The 23,809-nt window shown below is 38.7% G+C and overlaps 1 protein-coding gene across 1 annotated transcript in view; it reads left to right on the forward strand.

The window, feature by feature from the left end:
- The window catches only part of ncan (neurocan), a 178,118-nt gene that overhangs the window by 110,026 nt on the left and 44,283 nt on the right, over positions 1–23,809 (forward strand). The window contains exon 10 of the mRNA XM_005795699.2: positions 1,227–1,343. Coding sequence (XP_005795756.1) covers positions 1,227–1,343 — 117 coding nt within the window. The remainder of the gene's footprint in view (positions 1–1,226; positions 1,344–23,809) is intronic.

Consider the following 23,809-nt stretch of genomic DNA (forward strand, 5'->3'; position numbering starts at 1 on the left):
TGCCATAGCTGGTTAGATTAAATCACAGTCTTGTTAGAATGTCCCGGTCAAAGTCCGAACCTAAACCCTCTTCAGAATCTAAAGATTTTAATAGCTGTTCACTGAAACTTTCCAATACGACTGAATTTCGAGTTGTTTTGCAATGAAGAATGGGCAAAAACCTCAGTTTCTAGATTGCTTTGTCGACCACAAAAGACTTGCCACTGTGTGAAGCTGTATGCATCATTTCCCTCACATAAAATCAAAAGAAAATACAGAAAGGTTTGTGGTTGTAATGTAGCAAAATGTGAAAACGTATGTGGATACAGCATATGTGTTGTATTTGTCTGCTATACATGGTCCCTTAGTTATGGTTAGAGATGTATGTATCCTGATATACACTCGCTTATCTTTGCACAGGTCCCCATGAATAAACAAACTCACACCTAATTGAGGGCATTTCCATGCTTCCATGTGAATTGCACTCTGTGCTGCGCTCAGCATCCTCCATGCTCATATATCATTAAGTGAGTCTGGGTGTTATTATGGAGAAAGAACACCGTATATTAGATGGCCTTGACAGATTGTGTCAGGGCCGTGCAATCCTATCAGGACTAGAAATTAAAAAGACACTTAATCTACCTAGTGCCTAACAGTCTCTTTTTTTGCACACATAGTAGGAAACTCTGTGATAATCACTCTTTGCTCTAACTGTCCTTGTCGTAGTCTCCTTCTCTCTCTCAGTCAGTCCCCTTCTAAAATTTAAGAGCAGTGATTATAACTTAATCCTCTCAATCTCCAGCATTTATCCGCCAAAGCATTTCCCATGAAGAGAACAAAGAGCAATCGCCAGCCACCTAAAATAAGTGTATTGCACTTGGTGCACAACAGCAATATAGAATATACATGGATTTCTGCGCCACTTATGAGCAACTAATTAATTTGGACATGAACTCACTGGAAATACTTGAGTTGTGAGAGAAAAGAACAACAGGAAAGACGAGGAACTCTTTCAAACAGGCATGATCTATCACCTTGTGGAAAGAAAGAGAAGCAAGGACAAATCAACGGTCTGTCAGCCCACTCTGCTGCTCCATCTCTATTAGACAGCGTGGGCCATCTGTCAGACAGTGATTTGCTGCTGCTCATGTTCTAGCTAATTAAGGAACATTTGTAATTCTTTTTCTTTAAAAAATAAATAATTTGAAGTTAACCTTCTTATACCTTCTGCCCATCTCTTTGTACAGTGGAGAGTAACCCGTGTCAGACCAGCCCCTGTCTCCATGGCGGAAGCTGCCTGGAGGAAGGCGATAGCTACAGCTGCTACTGTCCTCAGGGCTACTCTGGAGAGAACTGCGAGATCGGTAAGTCTCGGCCAGGTTAAGCTAGAGTGCAGACACCTCGTATAGGTCAGCATACGTATGCGGCGTCAGTGTGGCATAAGGGGAAATAATGGCTGTCGTAGGCTGAGGCTAACATCTGTACTCCGCTGTGCATTGGATTCATGAGGAAAAATGCCAGCTTCTCTCTGCAGGCTTTTATTTCCAGTCAGTGTCTGGAACTCTGGATCCAATCTCAGAGAAGCGACTGGTATACTGGCAGGTCCAGGGGTTTTGGGCCAGGCTCCCTGATTGAAAGTGAAAAGGGAATATCCATATGCTGGAAGTCAGTCGTGTGTGACAGAGACTTTTGGTGGTGTAGATGCTCAACTGTGTGTGCGCGATTATTTCCGCACGAATGTGTGTGTTTTCACCTTCTGCCCCGTGAGAAGTAGGCAGCTCATCTTTCCACTCAACTGTGAGATGGGAGAGTGTGGCTGACAGAAAATGATGGTGCAGTGATTTAGGTGTATGAGCCTTTCTGTCCGTGTGTGGGGGTGTTTGTGTGTGTGACAGAGGCATGCAAGGACAGACTGTCCACAGAGGAGCTGTGAGCTCAGCGAGGGGTGGAGTAGCTGATTAAAGTGCAGTGGCAGCAGGCAGCACAAACTGCTGCAATGACAAGACAGAAAACAACAAAAGAAAGAATAAGAAAATCTGTGAAAGTGGATTTGGGAAAATCACCAACAGCATCTCAGCTGAAAATAAGCTGCCTTTTAAACAAGTCAGTTTATTATAGTATTTGGACAAAGATGCATTGTCGCGGATTTCCAACCAACAGCTTTGACCTGCCAGCACTTTTTCAGCTGTTTCTGATTGCTCTTTAAGAACTACTGAATATAATAGGATGATGTGTAGCACAATGAAAACGTGGTGAATGGCCTCCAAATGACTCCAAAGTTTGTTGTACTACAGTCAGTGGTTCACCCACTCATATACACATTCAAACACTGATTTAGGTAAGCTACATTGTAACCACATCTGGGACCGACTGACAGAAGCGAAACTGTCATAAAGTCAGTGCTACTGGATCCTCTGGATATTTCTGGTTGCTACATTTAGCGTGGTTAGCATTACTGAAATATTAGTTTCCATATATATTCCCAAGGAAGGAACTCCTTACCCTAAGTCAAATACTTTAAAAAAAAAAAAAATCATCAACATTTTTAAATCCAGCATCTTCCATAGCAGAGGTTAAAGCTGATATTTTCTCTCTCACACTTTCTCTTTCTATCTTTCTCTCTCTTGTCTCTATTTCGCAAGCATTTTTTCTGTAAATCTTTGATTTTCAATTAAAAGAAAACATAAACCTGACATTTCACTTTATTGCAATGAAGACACGCTTAACCACGTGAGAGGAGAGCCTTCATTAGTCAGCTTTCATATTTTACTCGGGTCAGTCAGATATTATATGACGCCAGATTCTTCATACATGGGAGCTTGACTTGAGGTAATTTTATTCATCACACACAATTCAGAAAAAGTCAGAGAACAAAATTCTGAGAGGCTTGGATATAAAGAGCAGTAAAGTATAAGCATTTTGGACCCAGTCAGCTTATGGCAAGCTCAAGTGCATTTCTCACTGACTTACTTGTCCTCATCCAAGGTAATGTGATCTTTACATAGCCATCTTGTTCCTGAAATTTGCTTGGTTTGGGTCATAATGATTTGCTTGATGGTCAGGTCACAGTTTAGCATCTGTGGTGCATTTGATAAATCTACAATACATGAAGGCCATAGAAAAACAAATAAGAATGCATGATATAAATCTAAATAGAGGAGTTGGGGTCTTCCAACTTTCTTTCTGTTGAGTATAGAAAGAAAGTAAGATGCAAAAGTTTATTAGACTAACAAATGCAGTGCACTGCACAATAAATGCACTTGCAGCCCCGCATTGCTTCACTCCTATCAATCCCACAAAATGGAGCTGGGAGACATAAAAAAAAAAAAAATTGATAATGGCAGAAGTTGTATTGCTTAATCAAACAGTAATCAAAAAGTAAAAACAGTAAAAGCTTTTTTAAAACAATATGCCAGAAGAGAAATACAGTTCCTCCAGTGCGTCCCCTGGGATTTCTTCTTTTTTGGTACTTGCCAAACTTCAGAAACACCCAAACGCATCTTGATGAGCAACCTGAACCTCCTTAGCTGACTTCTATCAGACAGGAGAAGAAGCCATTTTCCTTAAAATTCCCTAACGGTACCTTACCTTATCTCAGCCACTCAATGGAGGAATTTAATTTCACCCATTGTTTAGCCGTATCTCGTAGCCATAGGTTAGAGTCAAAGCGTATGAGATCAGTAAATTGATAGCTTCTTGGTTCAGCTTTTTCCTAAACTCAATAAATTGCAGCATTTACTCCATCATTGTAGATGAGGCCCCCATCCATCTATGTCCTGCTCCATCCTGCTGCTTATAAATTAGACTCTTGAAATCATTGCTTAAGGCTGAGACTGACCCTTGACCTGGAGAGAGGAGTTCACCCTCATAACCTTTGCAATAGTTTTCTTCTTTACTTTCACCCTTCATTTTCTGTACTACTGTAGAGTTTAGTTCGCGTGAGTGTTACTTTTGAATATCTCAACTGTTCATGGATCAGTCCGTTACCCTGTGTCTATCTATATGTTGTATCCTCTCACTCGGGTTTGCTGGGGGGCTGGTACCTATCTCAAGTAATCAATGGGCAAAAGGTCAGAACACCCTGGATAGGTCAGCAGTCTCACCAGCAACTAAAAGCATTTCAGGCCGGAGCAATCATTAAATCCATTTGGTGTGTCAAGTCTGCATATCGTTCATGCTCTTAATGCCTTTTGTGAGATTTTTTCCAAACCGGGGTTTTAAAATGAGAGGGTGAAGCATTAATTTTTTCAGGGAAAATGTTTCACATCCATTCTTTTTTGTCTGTGCCAGACGCTGTGTTTTTCTCAGACTTGTTTTTCCAGAGGTACGTAGACCTTTGTTTTGTTCCTTTGTTTCAGTAATTATTAAGTAATTGCTAAAGCAAAGTATTATTTGCAGTAAATGTGTAGGTTTTCCAGGTTTAACATTCCACAGAGGATCTCGATGTTGATGCACAACCTTGTTCCAGCTTTTATTGATGCAAAGTTGTTGCAAACAGCACTCAATCTGGCACATCGATTGTGGCTCCTGGGGAAATAACTGTGGGTTGAACTGCTTAAAAAATATGGATTGCTTACAGGAACCACAGTATGCTAGTATATAGATATTGAAGAAACTCCAGTTTAATGTTTTTGCCCTTAGTTTAGTCTCAGTTTATCCCCTTACATTTCTTAAATTAAACCCTAAGAGTTAAGAGTTCAAGGTTATTCTACTGCTTATTCCTAAATGCCTTTATGTTGGAGCTCTGTAAACCTTATTGATCCACACAGACACAATATTGTGAGCTGTGGCTTTGGGACTCACTATTCAAAAAAGGTCAAAGGTTAGATGAATAAGGTCAAGAAGGGCATATTTTCCTTTGGCTGATTATCAGTAACTTTTAAGGACTAACAAAAAAACCCTCATTATTCACTTGGAGATCAATCAACCACAGGATAGATCATTTTTAAATTTAAAAGCATGTTTTACTTACACACACAGGCTAATACAGTAATGCCTTGCTTTGGTCTAGCTTATTTGGATGTTTTATTAGGTTTAAAAGAATTTCATCAGTTTTCCATTGGAACCCAAAGTAAATTCTGACATTTATATCAGGGTAAAGATATATGAAAGTCCATTAGTACTATAATTTTCTATTAATTGATTACTTCCATGTCCTTCTCCCTGGGCATATTTCTCTTTTTTAGAGTTTAACTGCACTTGTCAAATATTTCTAAAGTGTGTTTGTGCTGATTAATCAGTTTAAGAGCTGTGCAGTTTATGGTTTTTATGGCCAAAATGGTTAATTTACTCAATCAGTAAATGGTTCAGTTTGCTTTTGCCAGTGCAACGAAACACTACCCTGAGCATGGCAGTTCTCATTGTAGTACTCAGGGTCTCCCAACCCAAATTTTATTCAAACCAATACAGGATTCACTATGACATCTGTTGTAGGTAAAAGAAAATATATTTAAGCTAATTTTGCACTTGAAAACCCCAGATTTTGCCCCAAAGCACTGGACAAAGATTGTACATTGATATAAAAGGTAACATTATTGTGGCACAGCTTTGTGGTTCTGACACTTATCTGGCTGCTATTTAGTAGATTGTCAAAGATAAGACCTGGATATCATTTTCAGCAGTGAGAGTTGCACATTTTAAGGTAATTGTGGTACAACACAGAAAATTATCTCATTGTGATCAGTAAAAAAAAAAGATTTCAGATTTCTACTTGCAATTCCTTCTGAGGTGCAACAAGCTAAAAAAAAATTTGTAAAATTTCAAGTTTCACTGTGCTCTGTATTTATACAAATAACTAGCTTGCATGCATTCTCTGACAGGTGGATTAAAATGCTGTGCTTCCTCTTACACAGAGGCTGAAATAGTTTTAGAGGAAAAGAAACCTGTATTTATAGGGAAATGCAAGTTTCGCTGTAAATAGTTTATTAGAAGCCACAAATGTGATTCTCATGGCAATTACATAGTAACAGGAAGTAACAAGATGGTCAAGGAAGCAGCAGAAAAAATTTGTACCTATTTCGAGTGCTGAATGGTCATTATTGCCTTCACACTGATATAAGGTTTTCTAAATTTTCTGCAGTCCAGTGACACTTGAACTCGTCTTTGAGATGCAGTAGACCATCAGGTGGTTCTAATGCTGTGTAGAAAGATAAAAAGATTTAATGGAGATAAATGGATTATGGCCTACTATGTGGTCATAATTCATGAAGTGCAGTATACACCATTCTTCTATCTGATAAATCCTTTTTTTTTTTACTTAAACCGCCAGTGGCTGTCAGTCAAGACACAAGCAAAATTAATCTAAAGTTATGCATTTTTTGGGAATCCCACTGATGATAAACTGTAGATCCTGCAGCTGAATATAAATGATTAGTGAGTCAAGTCCCAGCTTGACAGCTTGATGGCTCTGTGTTAATGTGACAATAATACATTCTGTAGTTCTTCTAGCATGAATATTTGTTTACAATTGCATGACATGCAGACAGCAGATTTTATCCCAATGACTAAGAAAAAAAGGTGAAAAATAAATAAATAATAATAATAAAATTGTCTTTTTTTCATGACATCTGACAAAAAACCACCTAAAGGTTTATGCTCAAGGAGTTATTGCCCATCATTTCTCATGCCACACCAACAGCATGAAAAATGTTTATTTTTTCTGTCTTTCATTTTTCAAAAAGGAAATACAAACAAGTGCATTATACTGGATCTTTCTACATGTTTTCCTTCCGTTTATGAATATTCTAAATGTTTAATTCTCAAACAATTACTGCATTATCTTTAATCAGTTTTAAAATAATATGGTAATGAGCCATGCTTACTATTTTGTGGAGATTAAGATTCTGTAGCTTTAAAAAGATTCTTCAGCAAATGCATCTATTGTGGAATTATAAAAGCAGACTGACCAAGGAGAATCTAAACTAAAGTCCAGTCATGGTTTGCTCTGCAAGTAATTGCAACTTAAATTCATGGTTTTATGTTTATATTGCAATGTTATTTACAGTTATCAGTTTGTCACTAAAGTAGGTTTTCTATGCAGTTTATCCTTTCCTGTTTTGACAGCAGATTAATTCATTCCGACACAAACACTAAAAATAATATGCAGTCATATTCAATAAATTAGAATATTAATGAAAAGTTAATGTGCTTCAGTAACTCAGCTCTCAAATAAAACATTGACTGATGTAGTAAAGCTTTTATTTCTGTTAATGGTGATTATTTCTCGCTTACAGTTAATGACAACATGACATTTAAGATTTTAATAAAAAAAATAATGCAGAAATGTGGCTTTGATGAAAAATATGTTAAATAGCAGCTTAAAGTTTGTTTTCTAAAGGTACTTTTAATCTGACAAAAGTTCCTCTTTGGAACCCATTTTCAAATTTATTGACTATGACTCTACATTTGAAAGGTGTACATACATGTCACTTATATTTGCTTCTATTAATAGAAAGTGAATAAACAGACACAAAGATGGTCATGATGTGTAGGAAAGGTGCACACTGCTTTTCACAGGTTTTCTTTTGTTTCTTTAGCGGTGAAACCTTGATTTTTGCTCCGTCTAGTTGATCTAAAAAAATCTGCAGCAACAACCAGTAATTAGGTGTCTAAACACCTACATCCAAAGTACAGTCAATATCTCACTACTTAGTGATCCATGTCTAATATTTTATTCAAAGTCTTTCCTGCTTTCTTACATTTCTCATCCTTCTCTCAATCTAAGGTGGTACAAAAGCCTGGAAATCACATTTTTCCAGCCTAAACCATTAATAAGGGCTTGAGTGATCACAGCATTTATTTTAAATGTATCTCTGTTCAGAGTCAAACAACACTTGGTTTGAAGTTCTAACATTGAGTCAACTCAATGAATGGACATGGAAACAAGAAATAGAACATTTTTGGGATGCCAAATTAGCAAGTAACTGTTTTTGTTTGTTTGTTTGAATGTTTCTGCCACCCCCTGACATAATGGCACCCTGAGTATGTAGTCATGTTAAACCCTTCCTCTGGAAGCAGGCGAGTTAATAGCCCAACATTCATGTTCTAATTCACTCTTCCACATTGATTTTAGCAGAATTTGTGTCTTTTGATTATTTAAAGATTTGATCCTTTCAAACATCAAAGATAACGCGAATAGGCCAAGAATTATGGACACTACAAAAATAAAAAAAGATAAGCGATGAAATTCCAAGACCTTAAAAATATTTCAGATTCAAGAACCTAGAAATTGATAGGATTTCTAAGTGTTCTCTGTCCGGGTTTTGCTTGGTCAGAAGCGCCTGTTCCTGCTCTGTTCAAACATGGATTTCTGTGGTAAAAAAACGTATTAACCTGTCTCATCTGTCTCTTTTTGTGGGTCAGGAAATCGCTTTGATTTTAAATGGAACACGAGTTGGGCAAATTATTTATGGTCAGCTGCTGGAAGACCTCAATCAGCCTATCTGTCCACAAGTTAAGCGAGAGACAGAGAGCTGGAGGGTGAATAAATTCACTCCGTCACCCATTTATATTCCGCTGGATGATCAACAACATTAATAATATTAAAAACAGGCAATCGCTGCCATTGTTTGTTTGGATTTTTTTTCAGGGTTTCCAACAACAGAATCAAAATAAATTGCTTTTAGATAAAGTGTTTGTTTTGGGTTTAAACTCAGTCTGTGGAGTGAGGTCAAGATGGTAATTGATCCTGCTACACAGAGAAAATTACTTTGGTAACTCTGTTCCTGCTTTCCATTATTCAGCTCCTGTTTCCTCCACATGGAGCTTTCTCATGTGTGGAATCCCTTCCTGCTTATTTAATTTTTATTATTATTTCCTCATTTCAACCTTGATTTAGTAAAAAGAAATAGAGGCAACTGTGCGGATGTAAAAAAAAAAAAAAAGATAATGTGGGTGAAATAAGTTTCAACTTAATTTCCATTGTTTTTCTGAATTAGGCATTGACAACTTCATTTTTGCAAAGAATTAAGTCTTCTGAAACTGAATTAAACACTCTGGGTGAGGAACCGTGAAGAATACTATGTCTCTGCATTCACAAACAAATGAAGAATTTCATCATCAGTTGCAATTATATAATTCAAGTAGAGACATTTTTATTACACAAGGTGGATTGCTAAAATCAGTAAGTAAATAGTGCCTTCGGCAGGATTCTGTTTATCTACTGCAGAACGACATTTAGTTTTATTTTAACATTTAATAATATTCAGCAGACAATTTAAAGGATAAAAATCAATTATTTTAATTTCAACGTTTTTAAAGAGATATTAATTTTGACGTGAATTTGAGCTAAGAAAATTTCACATCGATTTCTCCAACAACAATTTGCATGCATGTCCTCAAGGTTGGTTTTTCCTTGGCACAAAACTTGCTGGGTTTTTTTTTTCTTAACCCGCATCTTTGCACATTTTCTTGCCTCTCTTCCAATCATGCTGATTAGATCTGATTTACATCTCCCACTTCTCTTTCCCCTGCCTGTTCTATATCTTTATTTTATCAATTTTCCGTTCCTCAATTGATTTCTCACATCCAATTTTCGTATTTGCTGCTTTATTTCATTCCAATGTTATTTTTTTCTTTACTTATTTCATTTTTTATTCCATCTACAGCACCATCCATTTTAATTGGCACTCCTGTTAAAAACGAGCAGAAAGCCTTACAAGGCAAAGTCATCATTCGTTGCCCAAAGTGAGGGAAAAAAACTGACTTTGATTGGACTACATTGATTCAGTGGGGCATTTTAGTCCAAAGACCTAAAGCTTTTTAAACATCTTTGCCATCCCTTCTTCCTGTGACTGTTCCAGTACATTCCAGTGCTATTTGGCATCAGCTATGGTAAATATTGAAACTGCTCAGCACAGCAGTCATCGAGCTGAATACAAGCATGGAGCCACCTCAGCACGTCTCCAAAGTAACACATTTCATTTTCTGCCACATTTGTTGACTCTCCTCCAACCTCTAACCTCTCCCCCTCAACACTTCTCTTTTTCTGGCTCATTTCCCTGTTTTTTTTTTTTTTTTTTCCTCCATGCACACTATTTTCCTGTGAAAGGCCAACACAATTATTTATTGCTGTACTTATGCATAAAAGTAAACTTATCCAAGCCCCTCGACTCACTCACCTACATATTCCAGTTGCTAAATATACTCAAGGTAGTGCAGCAAAAATATATTCTGCTGTCTCTCGTGGATTTGACCTCTGATACTTGGCACCTGTTTTGGGCTATCATACAAAAAAATCAATATGTACCAGAGACCGTATATGGAGCTGATGCATAACTCATGTTCTAGGAGGCTATGAGAAATCTCCCTGCTGCGTTTCTGCATTAACTAATTCATCCTCTGAGACGGTATCAATTCATATCAGCTCATGTGATTCAGTCTGAAAGATTCATGAGTTCGACACTATTAATATCGTTTCCCGGAACCGACCTCGTCAAAGCGTCCACGGATCTGTGCAATGAGGTCAAAGACAGGGGAAGGGCAGGAGGTGGTTGAGCGTAGTTTCTGGTCTACTGTGGTCTACTGAAGATCAGTGGCGGCTGGTGAGAAAAAGAATTTGTGGTGGGGCCCATGGATTTCCTTTCCTAGTCAGTATAAGGTTTCAAATGAACGGTACAAAAATGATGACATTTCCACACTAATATAACATTCTTCATACAGGAAAGTAATACGAAGGGTTAAACTAGCTAAAAGTAAAAGCTTTGTTGAGTAACTTGCGAAATATACCGTTTTTAATCATTAATTAAGTGCTAACGGCTAAAGCCAAATCAGATTCAAAACTGTGAAGAACTAAACTAATGCATACGGGTTTAACTCTGAACAGACAACAAGCTAAATTCTACTAAAACTGAGGAGAATTGACTAATAACACCGAACAGCAGAGGCCTTCCTACCTAAAAGAACTAAATCACATTGGTAAAGGAAAAAATGATCATGGCTACAAACAAAAAAGTAACCCAGAAACACAAAAAAACTTAACCAGGTTCTGAGGAACAAAAACACCAAGTGATCCTCCTGGTTTTATCTGACAATCAGGCTCTCAGTGAAACCTTACAGACATGAATGTTCACAGATCTGAGTCAGCAAACAGGACTTCAACTCCTCTGGTACATCACCACAAAACAAAACACCATTATATCAACCAGTATGTGTGTCATAAAAGGCAACATGAGCATCACCATTAATAATGATTAAAAAAACCAACATTTTAGCAACATTTATCTGGAGCAGCATTGGCATTGTGCTAACCAGAGCAACATAAGCATCAAATAAACCACTTCAACATTCATGACTAATTAACTGCAAATGATAGCACTTGAGGAACGGGAAAAGTAAACAACAAAAAAGAGCAGAGCAGTATGGTAGCAAGAACGAATAACACATACAGAAGAGTGGAGGGTGTCACTTACTGGACATCTGGAAAATCCTCTGGTGTCGTGCAGGTGGAGAAGTCAGAGTTATAAGCTTCAGCTCCACCTTCATCAAGCGATGAAGCAAAACTTTTTTGCATAATTCATCAAATTTTGAGTGCCCCAAAGACATAAAATTCAGTGATGCTGATTGGCCAAATGCTTATTAATTTTCCCTAGCAACCACACACAATTGGTTATATTTAGCTTATTTTCTGGGGTGTGATCAGTATGCCATTCTAGCGTGATTCATCCAGCTGGATGTTGTTCTGAAAGTTGTGAGAAATGTCTCTTTCTGAGAACCTTGAGTCCTCTCTTAGTTATGATATTAAAATGTCAAACTTTTTTTATATTTATCTAATCAGTTGGCTGACAAGAGCTTAATCAGATTTACAAACCTGCTGCAGGGGAAAAACAAATCAAACGTAGGCAACACAAATGACAGGAAAACTTGAAGAGACTGCACTGCTTACTAAATTCCCCCAATTGTGTATTGCAGCAGTTTATGCAGAAAGACAGATGAAAGGAGGCATTTCTGCCATGCTGCTCTTTTAGGATATTCTACTTAGCCTTTCATTTGTTATGTCTTGGTTTTACCCTTTTTGGCACCAAGTCCTCCAGGTTTCAGAGGTTGGATTCATACCGTTGGTTTTTTTGGCCCCAGTTTCCTGACCTTCCCCCCTCTGCCATGCACCGTTGGAAAATGATGCATTGCTGCATGTGCAAAACCTAAAAACTGACTTTCAGACCGCTGGTCTGATCTCATACGCTTTCAGACCATGGTACCTTTGGTGAAATGTTCTAGGCCTTCCTTGCAGCCACAGCAGTGTGAGGCTGATAAAACAACAATCGACTCAGCGAGGTGACTCTAGTGAGTCACGCACGAGGCTGAATGTGACAATAAGTGTGCAAATGACAGAAGACGTGTCTTTTGTATGATTGATGGCTTGCAGTTTGTCACAGTTTGTCGGCAGCTGAGGGGCTCTTAACAGGCCATGATTGGCTGGCACAGCCTGTGTCCCCATGCCTCATTAATTCCTCCATGCCCATGGAGTCTTCAATCAGCATTAGAGTTGGCTATTCCCCTTCACCCTTTTGCATCGTTTGTATCATGTATGCTCTTACTCCAGAGCTGGAAGGCCAAAAGATTTGGTACTGATTAGAGCTGCTGGACCTGCAGCTGTCTGAGAGGCTTCACCTTCTTTGGATAATGAAATTAACACAAGAAGACACACAAGATACACGTGACACAGCTTAAACACTGCTGAATCTCCTCCAGATTAAAGTTACATTGCATTCATTAAAGAAAGGACTGTGTGCAACATTTAATTTTCAGTTTTCAATCAGGGTGGACTCTTCCTGCTCCCCTCACTTGTCGGGACAATGAGAAGTAAAGGACATACTGAGTGCAGAGCCGAATGAGAATAAGCTGCATGATGTCTGCGGGTGGGTGTGTGTGTGGACGTGTGTGTCCAGTATTTTCTTTTGTGCAAACACATCCGTAGATTAATGAGCTTCTGGCTGAGTTGCCAGAATTCACCGTTTTTTGTTGTTATTTTTCGGGCGGGGTTTTCTTGTGCTTCAGCAGAAATATTCTCACCTGCCACCACCTAAAAATGCTTCATCTTCTTTCTAATTTACTCTTCAGCTTCAGTGCCAGGTAGAGCGAATGAATATGTATGAATATGGCTTACATGTGTTTGATTTAGCTGAGGGGGTTTGTATATGTGCCTCAATACGTGCAGGTGTGTGTGGGTGTGTGTGTGTGTGTGCGTGTGTGTGGGTGTGTGTGTGTGTGTGTGTGCGCGCGTCAGAAGGAAAGTATCTTGATCCGCTGGATGACAGCTGTAGGAGGAGCTGAGAGATATAAAGGCTGGTCACATATAAGAGGGTCAAATTGATTTCCCATGAACACCGGGAACAGGCTTTTACACATGGGGGGCCTTATCAGCGTTCCAGAAACACTCACACAGTGAATAACAAGTATCTGTGAACTCTGCTGTCGGGGAAGAAGAAAAAAATGCTCATTTGTATGCTGCTCGATAGATTTCAAAAAACTACAACAGACATTTGAGTACATTGCACAGGGGCAGGAATCCACAAGCTGTACCTTGACAAGATCACAGGCTTTCTGACTCTGTCAAGGTGGAGACAGAGTTTCTAGACCTCCTCAAAACACACAAAGGAAATTATTAGCACTTACACACACATAGAATAGAATAGAAATGCTCTTGGTTGTCACACAGTTGGGAAATTTGGGTGAAACTGCAGCAAAAGTGCATGTAAGAAATTGAAGCCTGTGGGTTAATGTAAAGATAAAAAGTATAGAAAATAAGCAAAAACAAAAGTAACAATAATATATTGAAAAGTAAGGACAAAATGACAACATAAATATTGTACAGGCTTCAAAGATAGCAAGGAAATTTGTTGCGACAACTAAAATCAGAAGACAAAATATAATAAAATAGTGGCAAAACACCTTTTAGTATACGTAAATAGTGCGGGCTTTTGCTTCTTAAGGACTGATTTGTTGCGGTTTTGCCCTGACCCGTAGGAGCCATCACTGAGGAAATATTGCTGCTTCACTGCAAGAACGGCTGCAGTAGATGATTCTAATGGCATTTCATTAAGTTAAGATGTGCTGTAAATGCTCACATCTTAACTTAGTTCAGGTTGCATCTGTGTTTTATATAGCTGTAGATCAGATCATTTATCCTGATCTACCTTATGGTGAAGGCTTAAAAAAAAAAAAAAAAAGAAAAGCAGGTGAAATCAAAGCACCAGTGTTAATTGCCACTACCTCTTAGGAGAACCGATAGTAGAAATTTTAAAACCGATGTTGATGTTGCTGTCTCCAACTGATCTCGTCAGCTTATTTCTACTCATATTCTTTCAAAATGGTTCAATTACTTGGCCTCTCTGATGGATTGTAATCTCAGCGGCTGTCATTTTTGCTCAAAATGCGGCGGAACGGCCCTCGAGCGGAGTGACTGCCAAATACAATTAAGCCTCATTCTGAAAATATTAATCATATCTGACATGAGTGTGCCGTGTAAATATAACATCGGCGCCAACATTTAGACATGTTTGAAGTGACAACCTAAAATGGCAGCTGTTGGTTTCTGCTATGCTGTGTTTAAAAAGATCATCTAATGGTTGACAGAATAATGATGCAGAGATAGCAATATGCAGTGTTGCATTTTACTATTGCCCTTGTAAATAACCAGTGGCGCAATATTCTCAGCTTGGAAGATTGTAAGTGCACTGTGACTTGAAGTCATGCAGGAGATGGAAATGAAGAGCCCTGTTGAGGGAAGCTCTATACCATGGGAACAGATTTAAATCCTAAATGATTCAGTCACCTAAAGTTTCTCCTCCAAGATCAACAACTACTGCAGACTTTTGACAGACTTGTGCGCTGTCAGCACAATATGTCAGTTTTACATGTGTAGATCCAATGTTCGAGGAGAAGCACGTCCATCCACATGTCCACTTATTCTAAGTTTTTTGTGAAGGGCTTTGTAAACAATTAGTTTCCTCTTAAACTCAGTTCATTGAGCAAAGGGTAAGAGTTCAGAACTGGACTGAGCTCCAGATATGCTGATCTCTTGCGTTTGTAAATACTCCAGCCGCAGCATTTTGAAGAAGTTGGAACAGCGTTGTAATAATCGAGTCTGCTGTAAACAGAGACATGAACTAATGCACGTGGTAATAATATGATGCCTTTATGATAAATTTCATGTGGTCATCAAGATTCAAATCACCCTCAGATTTTTGACTTTGAGCTTTTTAAACCAGCAGACCGAAGGTGGCACTGATTCTTAGTCTTTGGGTACAAAAACTAAGACTTCAGTTTCATCTTTATTTAGTTGAAGAACATTTTTATACATCAGCTATTAATCTGCTCAGTGTTAGGGAAAGAAAAATAAAATCATGTCATCAGCCAAAGGCTGAAGCCGTTGGTCTTCCTTCCAATGCTTGCCCAAATCTTACACTCAACACTATTTATGCACTTCCCAGTTCAATCAGTCCTTTGTTTGTGTGTTCAGCTGATTATCCAGACACCTGCTATGCTGACTTGTTTCCTGTATGCTTCTTATCTTCATTAAATAAATATTTACCACGTTTCTATTGACTTCCTGTCTTCGTTTGGATCCAGCCAAAGAAACAACCATCAATCACAACAGGTTGAGACCTGCAGCTGTGACAGCAGCAAAAGACAAAGTATTAATTGAGAGAGTTTACTGCAATGTACAGCAGATTTACAGTTTTTTTTATTTGGGAAAAAATTCTGGAAGCCATGAATTATCCTAAAAAAAAAACACACTGAAGTTAGGATTCAAATTGTGATAAACTGTGATAGATATAAATACTTTTGAAAGGGATTGTATTTGAATATATGCCAATTTCACTTGTACTATTTTCAAAATTGTCTTTACTAACTGATTGAACCAAAAAGGAAGAGGCAATATCATTGTCTTGTTTATTTTTTTTCCTTGAGCTGATTTTTGGTCTTCTTTCTAAAGCAGCTGCTCAGAGATGAGGAAGAATTTGGTCAAAGACAGAATAAAAGGCAGAGGTATACAACTTGAAAGAGAGTTTAGAGAAAAAGTCTTTTAATATTATATGCTGGAGTTCTTATTGACTGCAGGAGCCAAACAATCTATAAAAAGAGTAAATAATTCTTCCTTAAGAGGGCACTTCTTTGATTCAGGAGGCCTCTCCTTACAGAAATAGACGCAAGACTTCAGCATCGCTCTGCGCTCTGAAACGCAATACTATATAAACTCACTGTCAGTGATGAAATGATACTGACAGGGCTGAATGGGGAAAAAAAAGATAATTTCCCTCTAATATTACCACTTTAAGTGTGTCAGAAATAACGACAGGAGGCAGAGAATAGCCTGTCATTCACCCCTCCTGGGAACTGTTCCACTTAAAGTTGCTGTATTTTTTATTTTTTTTCTAAGTTTGGACATTCACAGATGTTTGCGCAGAAAGAAAAAGAAGTTATGAAGGATAGATAATAGAGAAAAGTGAAAGCATCTGTTTTAAGATTTTACCCTTGAGTGAGCTAAGTGAGAAGGTGAGTGGCTTTACAACCGGGTGCAATTGCTGCTAATCAGATTTAACACCACACAGCCCGGAATAATGGTTGTCCGGTTCTGCTCTGCATTTGCTGTCAGCCTGAAGTCCTGCATACTTCTGCTGCTCACCGCTCCTTCTCTGCGCAGACAGAAATAGTGTGTGGTTGAATGATACTGGTGGCAGCTGGTGTTTCTTTCTCCTGGTCACCGGCATCCCCATCCCACACAAAATGTAAACAGACTCTGAAGACACAAGCAGTAAATACACATGCACACACACGCGCCCACTCCCACACACACCCATACGTACAGCATTGGTGAGCAGAGTCAGGGTGTCAGAAGTGAAGGCTAGCCCGGTGATGTGAGATGTTGTGACATTTTACCTCATTACATTTTTCTAGGTTGTTATGAATGTCGGAGCAGTGCTGTCAAACAAAGCACAGACCTGTATGAAACACATTGTGAGCCTCCCCCCCACTCACACACACATAAAAATAACACACACACGTTCCCATATTTATATCTCCATCTCGCTCCATCAGGAAGCGAGATGGAGCCATACCTTCTCTCTTTATTTGATGTTCCTGTGTGATATTCTGGTAATGTCCACCAGCCAGTTTCTTAGGCTCACTTTCCTGACATTTCCTTGATGTGTGGAAATATCTGTTAAACCACAATGATTCGGATCACTGCCTGTATGTATGCGGTTGCACATGATGTACTGTACCACTCTGTCTGAGGGGAATGAGGAAGTAACATATCTTTGTTCATCCTTACATGTTAGCCAAGTACAGATGATGAAATGCTTAAACCAGAAATACATTATTTTATTTTAATGTCAGAGGTTGATCAGGGTTTCTCAGATTTCCCTGAAGAATAGCTCAGAGCTTTCAATCGCGCTGCATTTATGTTCTTGTTTTCTCTTCTTCCTACTGAGCCTGTCTGTGATGCTGCAATAAAACCCAGAGCAAATACACGGAACTATTCTGATTATTTGCACACCTACTCCTCCGTCAGTCTTCACTTAACTCAGTATGAATGCTCTTTGATTGCCTCTAAGTGCAGTGTAGTGCTTCACTTATTCCAATATGCATGTGTGGCATTTAAGATTTTCCGCAAATTTCTCGCTGAACAAGGCTGTTTCTTATTTAATGAACTTGCACTTAAGCGACATTCAACAATATTCCTTGGAGATCAAACAACTGAAAAGCACAAGATTTTTAAGGACGAATCTCGGCGACCTCATCCAGAGAAACATTTCTCTTATCACACATGTAAACATCGTCGAATCAAACACACACGTATCTGTAATTTTGTCATCATGTTTAGGTGGTGGTTGGACCCAAAAGCAGACAGGCTGAAGCGATATTCATTAATTGGTGAACGTTTAATGAAGAATAAGAATAATCACATTTTACATCCTTCTCCAATCCCAAAGGAGTTGAAAAATAGTCTTAATGGATGCAGAGCAGAACTAAAGGGCAGACAGAGAAGGAGGAAGCTAAAGCCATCTCTTCCATCAATCATAATGAGAAACGATCATATTCCCAACTTTGTCTCTCTGCCCAGGTTTCTAACCATATGGACAGAGAGTTTAAAAGAGGAGAGGCAAAAGGAAATGAGGTGGAATATCAGTATTTACCAATAACTGATAGTGTCATCCAGGAGATGTTGAATAGCATCTCTGCTGCCCAGAAATTGAGCTGTTAGCATGTTATGACAGTCATGAGGCTGTCAGAGAGCAACGGTCTTCAGTCAGAAGCCTTATCAGATTCACTGCAAGACTGACTGCTACCGGAGACCCTTCCTGCCCACAGTCTCCCTCATATGATCCAAGTATCTTTGAAGGTACTCGGATGATATGAGTTAATTTAATTTTCCATTTGGGTAAAAAAAAAAACACTTTTGAATTCCAGTGCAACAATATACCTCTCTGTACTTTTAGAAATGTGGACATAATCTTTCTAACTCTGCTTAGTTGGTATTGGGGAAAACTATGCTGTGTAGCTGCTCTGAACACTTAAATAGTGATTGATAAATATTAAATACTCATGATCTCCTCAGTAAACAAAATGAGGTTTTTTCTTTTCTCTTTACATCATCAAGCAGTAAAAATTCTAAGAAAACTAGAGAATAAGTATGCACAGATGTGAGCTGTTTGGTTTAGTAATTACACCACTGTTTTCTATGCTGATCTGCATCCTTAGGGGGAAATATCTGGATTCATTCATTTTACCCGGTGGCATTTTTCGTGGAGTGCATATTTTCAGACACTAACTGAAATATTAAAGTGCATGCTCGAAAACAACAAAACAATTAGCTGTGTGCCAATAAGCAGTAATGCTCTGCTATGGTATAAAGGGAAAGAATCGTTTAAAGAAAGTTATTGTGTAATTAAAAAAGAAAAAAGGAGTTTCTGCTGATAAAGATGGCTGTAAAACGAACATGTGAATTAGTAGCACATATTTACTCTGCAAATAAATAAAATAGCAAATGAAGAGGTTTACAATGTTTATACAAACACTTGTTGCTGTTGCTGTCCTTGTTGTTTGCAGCAAAGACAACTAAACCAAAATTTATATTGTGTTCAGACATACTCACGCAGAAAATCTGCTTTCTGAAAAAGCGCAACATGGCCCATTGAGCGTTCACGGTGTCTGGATGAGCAGCAGCTAAACAGAAAGGTATCCATCTTTGTAGAAGGCTTTGGAAATGTCAATGCCCCTCAGCAAACCAAAAGGGAAGTCAATCATCCAGGGTCGCCGCTATAAAAGACGACAAACACAAAAAGCCTTTTAACCAGAACCTTCGTGTGACAAAAAACATTTCCATTTCAAAGCCTTTATTTTACAGCATGTTATGTCGGTTTATTTTTTACATAACGGCAGCTGTGGTTCAGCTGCAATTAGGAGAACGTAGAAAGCCTGACCCGATTTGTCAGAGTTCCAGGGAAGCGGAGGGTTGCACTGGCGTACCGTACAATTTTTAGCTTTGGATTCCGTGCCGATGCTTTTAGCACGAGAGTGCGGCTCTGGCTTGCTCTGATAAATGTACATTTTCCTCTGGGTGTCTGCCAAAATAAAAAGTCTTCCTCTTTGATATTAATATCATCCCCTCATGACCTCTGTAGAACCTTGTTAGACGTGAAGTCTTTGGGTGGCATTTACTGGTTCAAAGGTTCTCTGTGTAATTGATCAGTCGGCTGTTTGATCTGTAGCTACGGCTGGCATTTAGTCTCGTACAGGAAAAAAGGAAAAAAGGTGCGTTCGTGCTCTGTCGGGGTTTCATTTATCCGTGGCTGCCACCTACTGAGGCTGGTTGTGGAAGAATGCGACTCGTAATGAGATCTTTTCGCACCCTCCAACCTTTGTAGATGCATATTTACATAATAAATCTGCACAGAAGAGAAGGTAAATATACACAGGAATACTGTGTTTTGTATTTGTTGCCATCGTTTTTTAAAATTTGCTTGAATGTTAAATTTTCATTATGTCTAACCAGCTGTTCTCCTTCTTTCCCACTCCATGTTTTATTAGTTAATCTTAGATAACCAAAGAGGGAACACTTAAGACATTTTGAAAGATGCTTTCAAAATTGGGATCTTTAAACAGTTATCAGTTTGATAAATGAATAGCTGCCATCATAAACATTAGATAAGAAAAAGCCATTAGTTTTTGCATTCAGAAAAAAAATAAACAGTTGACTCCATCTTCACAGGAGCAGCATTTATTAAAAAGTGACTTCAAGAATAACAGAAAAGGAAGCTGCGGTTATTTTTGTGTTACAGAAAGGGTAAAAATACTTCAAATGTTCCCCTTTTTGACGTTTCTTTTCATCAGTTGCCGCAGATTGTTTTTACTGTTGAAAATAGAAAATAGGGCATATGCAAAACAGCTCACTGTCACACATTTAGAAAAAAATAAAATGCAGATAATGAGTGAACGCATCCACACGCGAGCACTTATGAAAACTAAGTGGCTATAAACATTTATATTATTTATATGTCTGTAAACATTTGTAGCTCTCGTGTCGAGGCGGAGTGGTGGGGAGCAAGAGCAGCTGAGCCATGCAGCGGTGAATTGGGTCAGTGGATGATGAGGTGCACAGCGCGCAGAGGTCAGCAGCTTTTCTGCAGTCAGTAGCTACAGATTTACAAACGTGACGCAGCATTTTGATTCACTCAAGAGCAGTTCACAGAGCGCTCAGAGGTTACAGTGGCTGAGCATCTGCTTCCTAGATGCATCCCTGCATTAGCCTAACCAGTTAGCCTATGCTAATAATTACCAGTGTTTTGATCAATACCTAGGTGAGAAAAGAATAACTGTTGCACATTATATGCTCTCGAAACAAAACATGAAAACAGAATATGTAGGGTATATGTCAACAGAAATAGATTTTTAGATTATCTGAAAGATGGGTTATTTTAGTCTGGATTTCATTTCATTATTAGTGCGGTATTTCGTCCATCTGCTCGTTATACACAGTTCATCTTTCACAGGGTTATGGGGAGCTGAGACATATCATAGGGTAGAAGGTGATCAGGTCAGAAAGAGAAAGAGAGAGACAATAATTGACACTCACTAAAACCAGAGACAAAAACAACTAACTAGTCAAAGTAAAAGCATTTCTTCAGAAAACAGGAGGAAAGCACAGCAGACATGATTGACTGTTAGATTTCAGGTAAATTCGGGTAAAGAAACCACATTTAAAATTACTTTTCCTACATCCCAGACAATGAACCGATTGTGAAGCAAATGGAGAGATGGATTTTCACCAGAATTCGGTAAAATATAAAATGTTATGCAGTTGGTATTTAGTAGACATAGATTACAAGTTTAGTGAAAGCCAAAAAAAAAACCCTATGGAGGACCGCAGACAAATTCAAGGGTTCACGAGCGTGAAATTGTTCATATCTGTTAAACACTTTTATATGGCAATGAGAAAGAGTTGTCTGGGTTTATTTGGCTTCAGAGTTCACGGGTATTTTACAGGAGAATTGAAGACATAAATCTGAGTGCTGGAAGGAAAAGAGACCGCAGGGGAGAGAGAATGTGGACGGTTGGGTAGAGGTGATCTTTAACTCTGTTTATCTGAAATAAACAGATAATTAACACAACAAAATGAGAAATGGTAGAAATATTTGTTAAGGCGAGCCCAAGGATTTTTCTTTCCTGGTATTTTTTTATTTCCTTTTTACCTTTTTTAATCATGTTTTATTCACAGACACAACCTTTCTGTAAACCTACAGGTATTCTTTGAACTAGTTTATTTGGGTTGAATGCACTGACAGTGCTTCTCAAAAGTATTCATGCCAGTTTACCTTTTTTATGATGTTGTCACTTTAAAACCTCAAACTTCAATTCAGTAGTAGTGATGCACTCCTCAAATCTGAGGGTTGACAAAATGAAGCCATTGTTGAAAGAAAGTAATAAAAAGTTCTGTTTGTAGTATGCTACAAGACATGTTTGGGACTTGGCAGGTGAAATAAGGTGCGCTGGTCAAATGAGACTAAAATTGAACATTTTGGCTCACATGCAAAAAAGAATGACTTGGACTAAATATGAATTAAGATTAGGACTAAGTTTCATCATCCAGTTGGATAATAATCCTCAACACACAGAGCTGCAATTGAATATATCTGATCAAAACATGTTTATTTTTTGGAATAGACCAAAGTTTTGTTTGTAATTTTGGCAAAATATGAAAAGGTTTAATGGTTATGACTACATTTGCAAGGTGAAACATGATTTTCACAGCTGCGTTGTTTGGAACCTTTTCAGATCCCTGCAGTTTGAACTTGAAAGGAGAAGAATAACCATTTAAGACAGTTTGATGCAGCATGTGAAGTTCATTTTTATGGCAGATAAAGTAATTTGTTTTTTGTCGTTTTGTCATCATTTCTTGTCTCATGCCAAACATACATTAGGACAGACGTACACGGCTGTCCGACCTCAGAATAAATTGAGCGTCTTATTCCATTTCCTCTCGCTCGATATCTTTTGTCCGCATCGACTTTAGCCTTTGAGATCAGCCGGCCCTAAGCGGAGCAACAGCAACGAAGCTGTCATGCTGTTCGCACCAAACGGGCTGATCCGCCCAAACGCTGCCGCCTACAAAGCTGCTGTAATCCGACCCCAAAACTCGCTAACTTCCTCGCAGAATGGTATCACCTCCGCTCCGTCTTTCCACTTCCACCCTTGTTTCCATCCCCTCAGCCTCCTCACCCAGCTCTGCACTGCTTTTCAGCATCCTCTCATTTCCATATCTTCCTTCAGCCCTCAGACGTTGTTCTGCCTCCCACCATGACCTCTTGTCAGAGCCTCAGAGAGTCTCTCAGAGCTTGTGATGGTTGAGGATTGTTAAGTTGCCAGCTGCAGCTTTAATGATTGTGCCTTCAGGCCGAGATCAGCCAAAAAAAAAGAAGAAGAAAAAAAAAATACAATTGGCATTTTTCTACTGAACATGAGCTTTTGTGGAATATGTGTTTGAATTTGTTTATAAAGGCAACATAATTCTTAAGTTAGAATTAAAGAATGTTTGCCTAATTAAAATTGATCTGTATATATGTTTTGTGGTTCCCAATGGGTGAAGAATTTGAATTGGGTCCACTGGTACAAATTGAATCTTCTGTGTGTGTGTGAGCGTGGTGGTGTGGGTGTGTGTGGGTGTTCGGTGCATGCGCTCTCCGTTGCTTTTGCTGCTCAGGGTTCGACTGCAGCTCTGCGCCACGTCCTGCAAACACGTTGCAATTAGCTTCATGCGCTCCACTGCATCCCCAAACAGCTCGCTGATGAATTCAATCAATTTGCCCTAATTATAGCTTTCACAGAAACACCTCTAATCTGACTAAAACTTAGCGTTGAGCTGTGGCAGGTAGCTGCATAAACTGCTGTTTGTAGAGGGATGTTTGTGTATGAAAGAGTGTGTTAATTTGTCCTAATTTTCACACATCTTCTGACATCACAACCTCAAATATAAATGGGGTTTATTGGCATTTTAAATGGCGGACTAACACAAAGTAGTTTAAAATGGTGGCCGCTTAAAAAAAAGCAATCTGGAGTGTTTGGCATTCACTTTGTCTTCACCTCCTCTACTTTGAATAAATATGCTCAAAAAACTTACAGGGCAATCCTGTGGAAGAGTTGAGGCATGTATTGTTATGGCCTAGTCAAAGCCCAGACCTAAATCCAAATTAGAGTCCAGCGGGACACTGCACAATCAACATTACATCCTTATCTAGCTTGATGATGACTTGCGTGATTTACAAAGGCGAATGTTTATGTATTTTACTCGCTGGAAATGGTAGAAGCATATCGCTACACTCATGGCAATTAA

This window comes from Xiphophorus maculatus, chromosome 9, assembly GCF_002775205.1.
Source record: "Xiphophorus maculatus strain JP 163 A chromosome 9, X_maculatus-5.0-male, whole genome shotgun sequence".
In the NCBI taxonomy this organism is placed as follows: domain Eukaryota; kingdom Metazoa; phylum Chordata; class Actinopteri; order Cyprinodontiformes; family Poeciliidae; genus Xiphophorus; species Xiphophorus maculatus.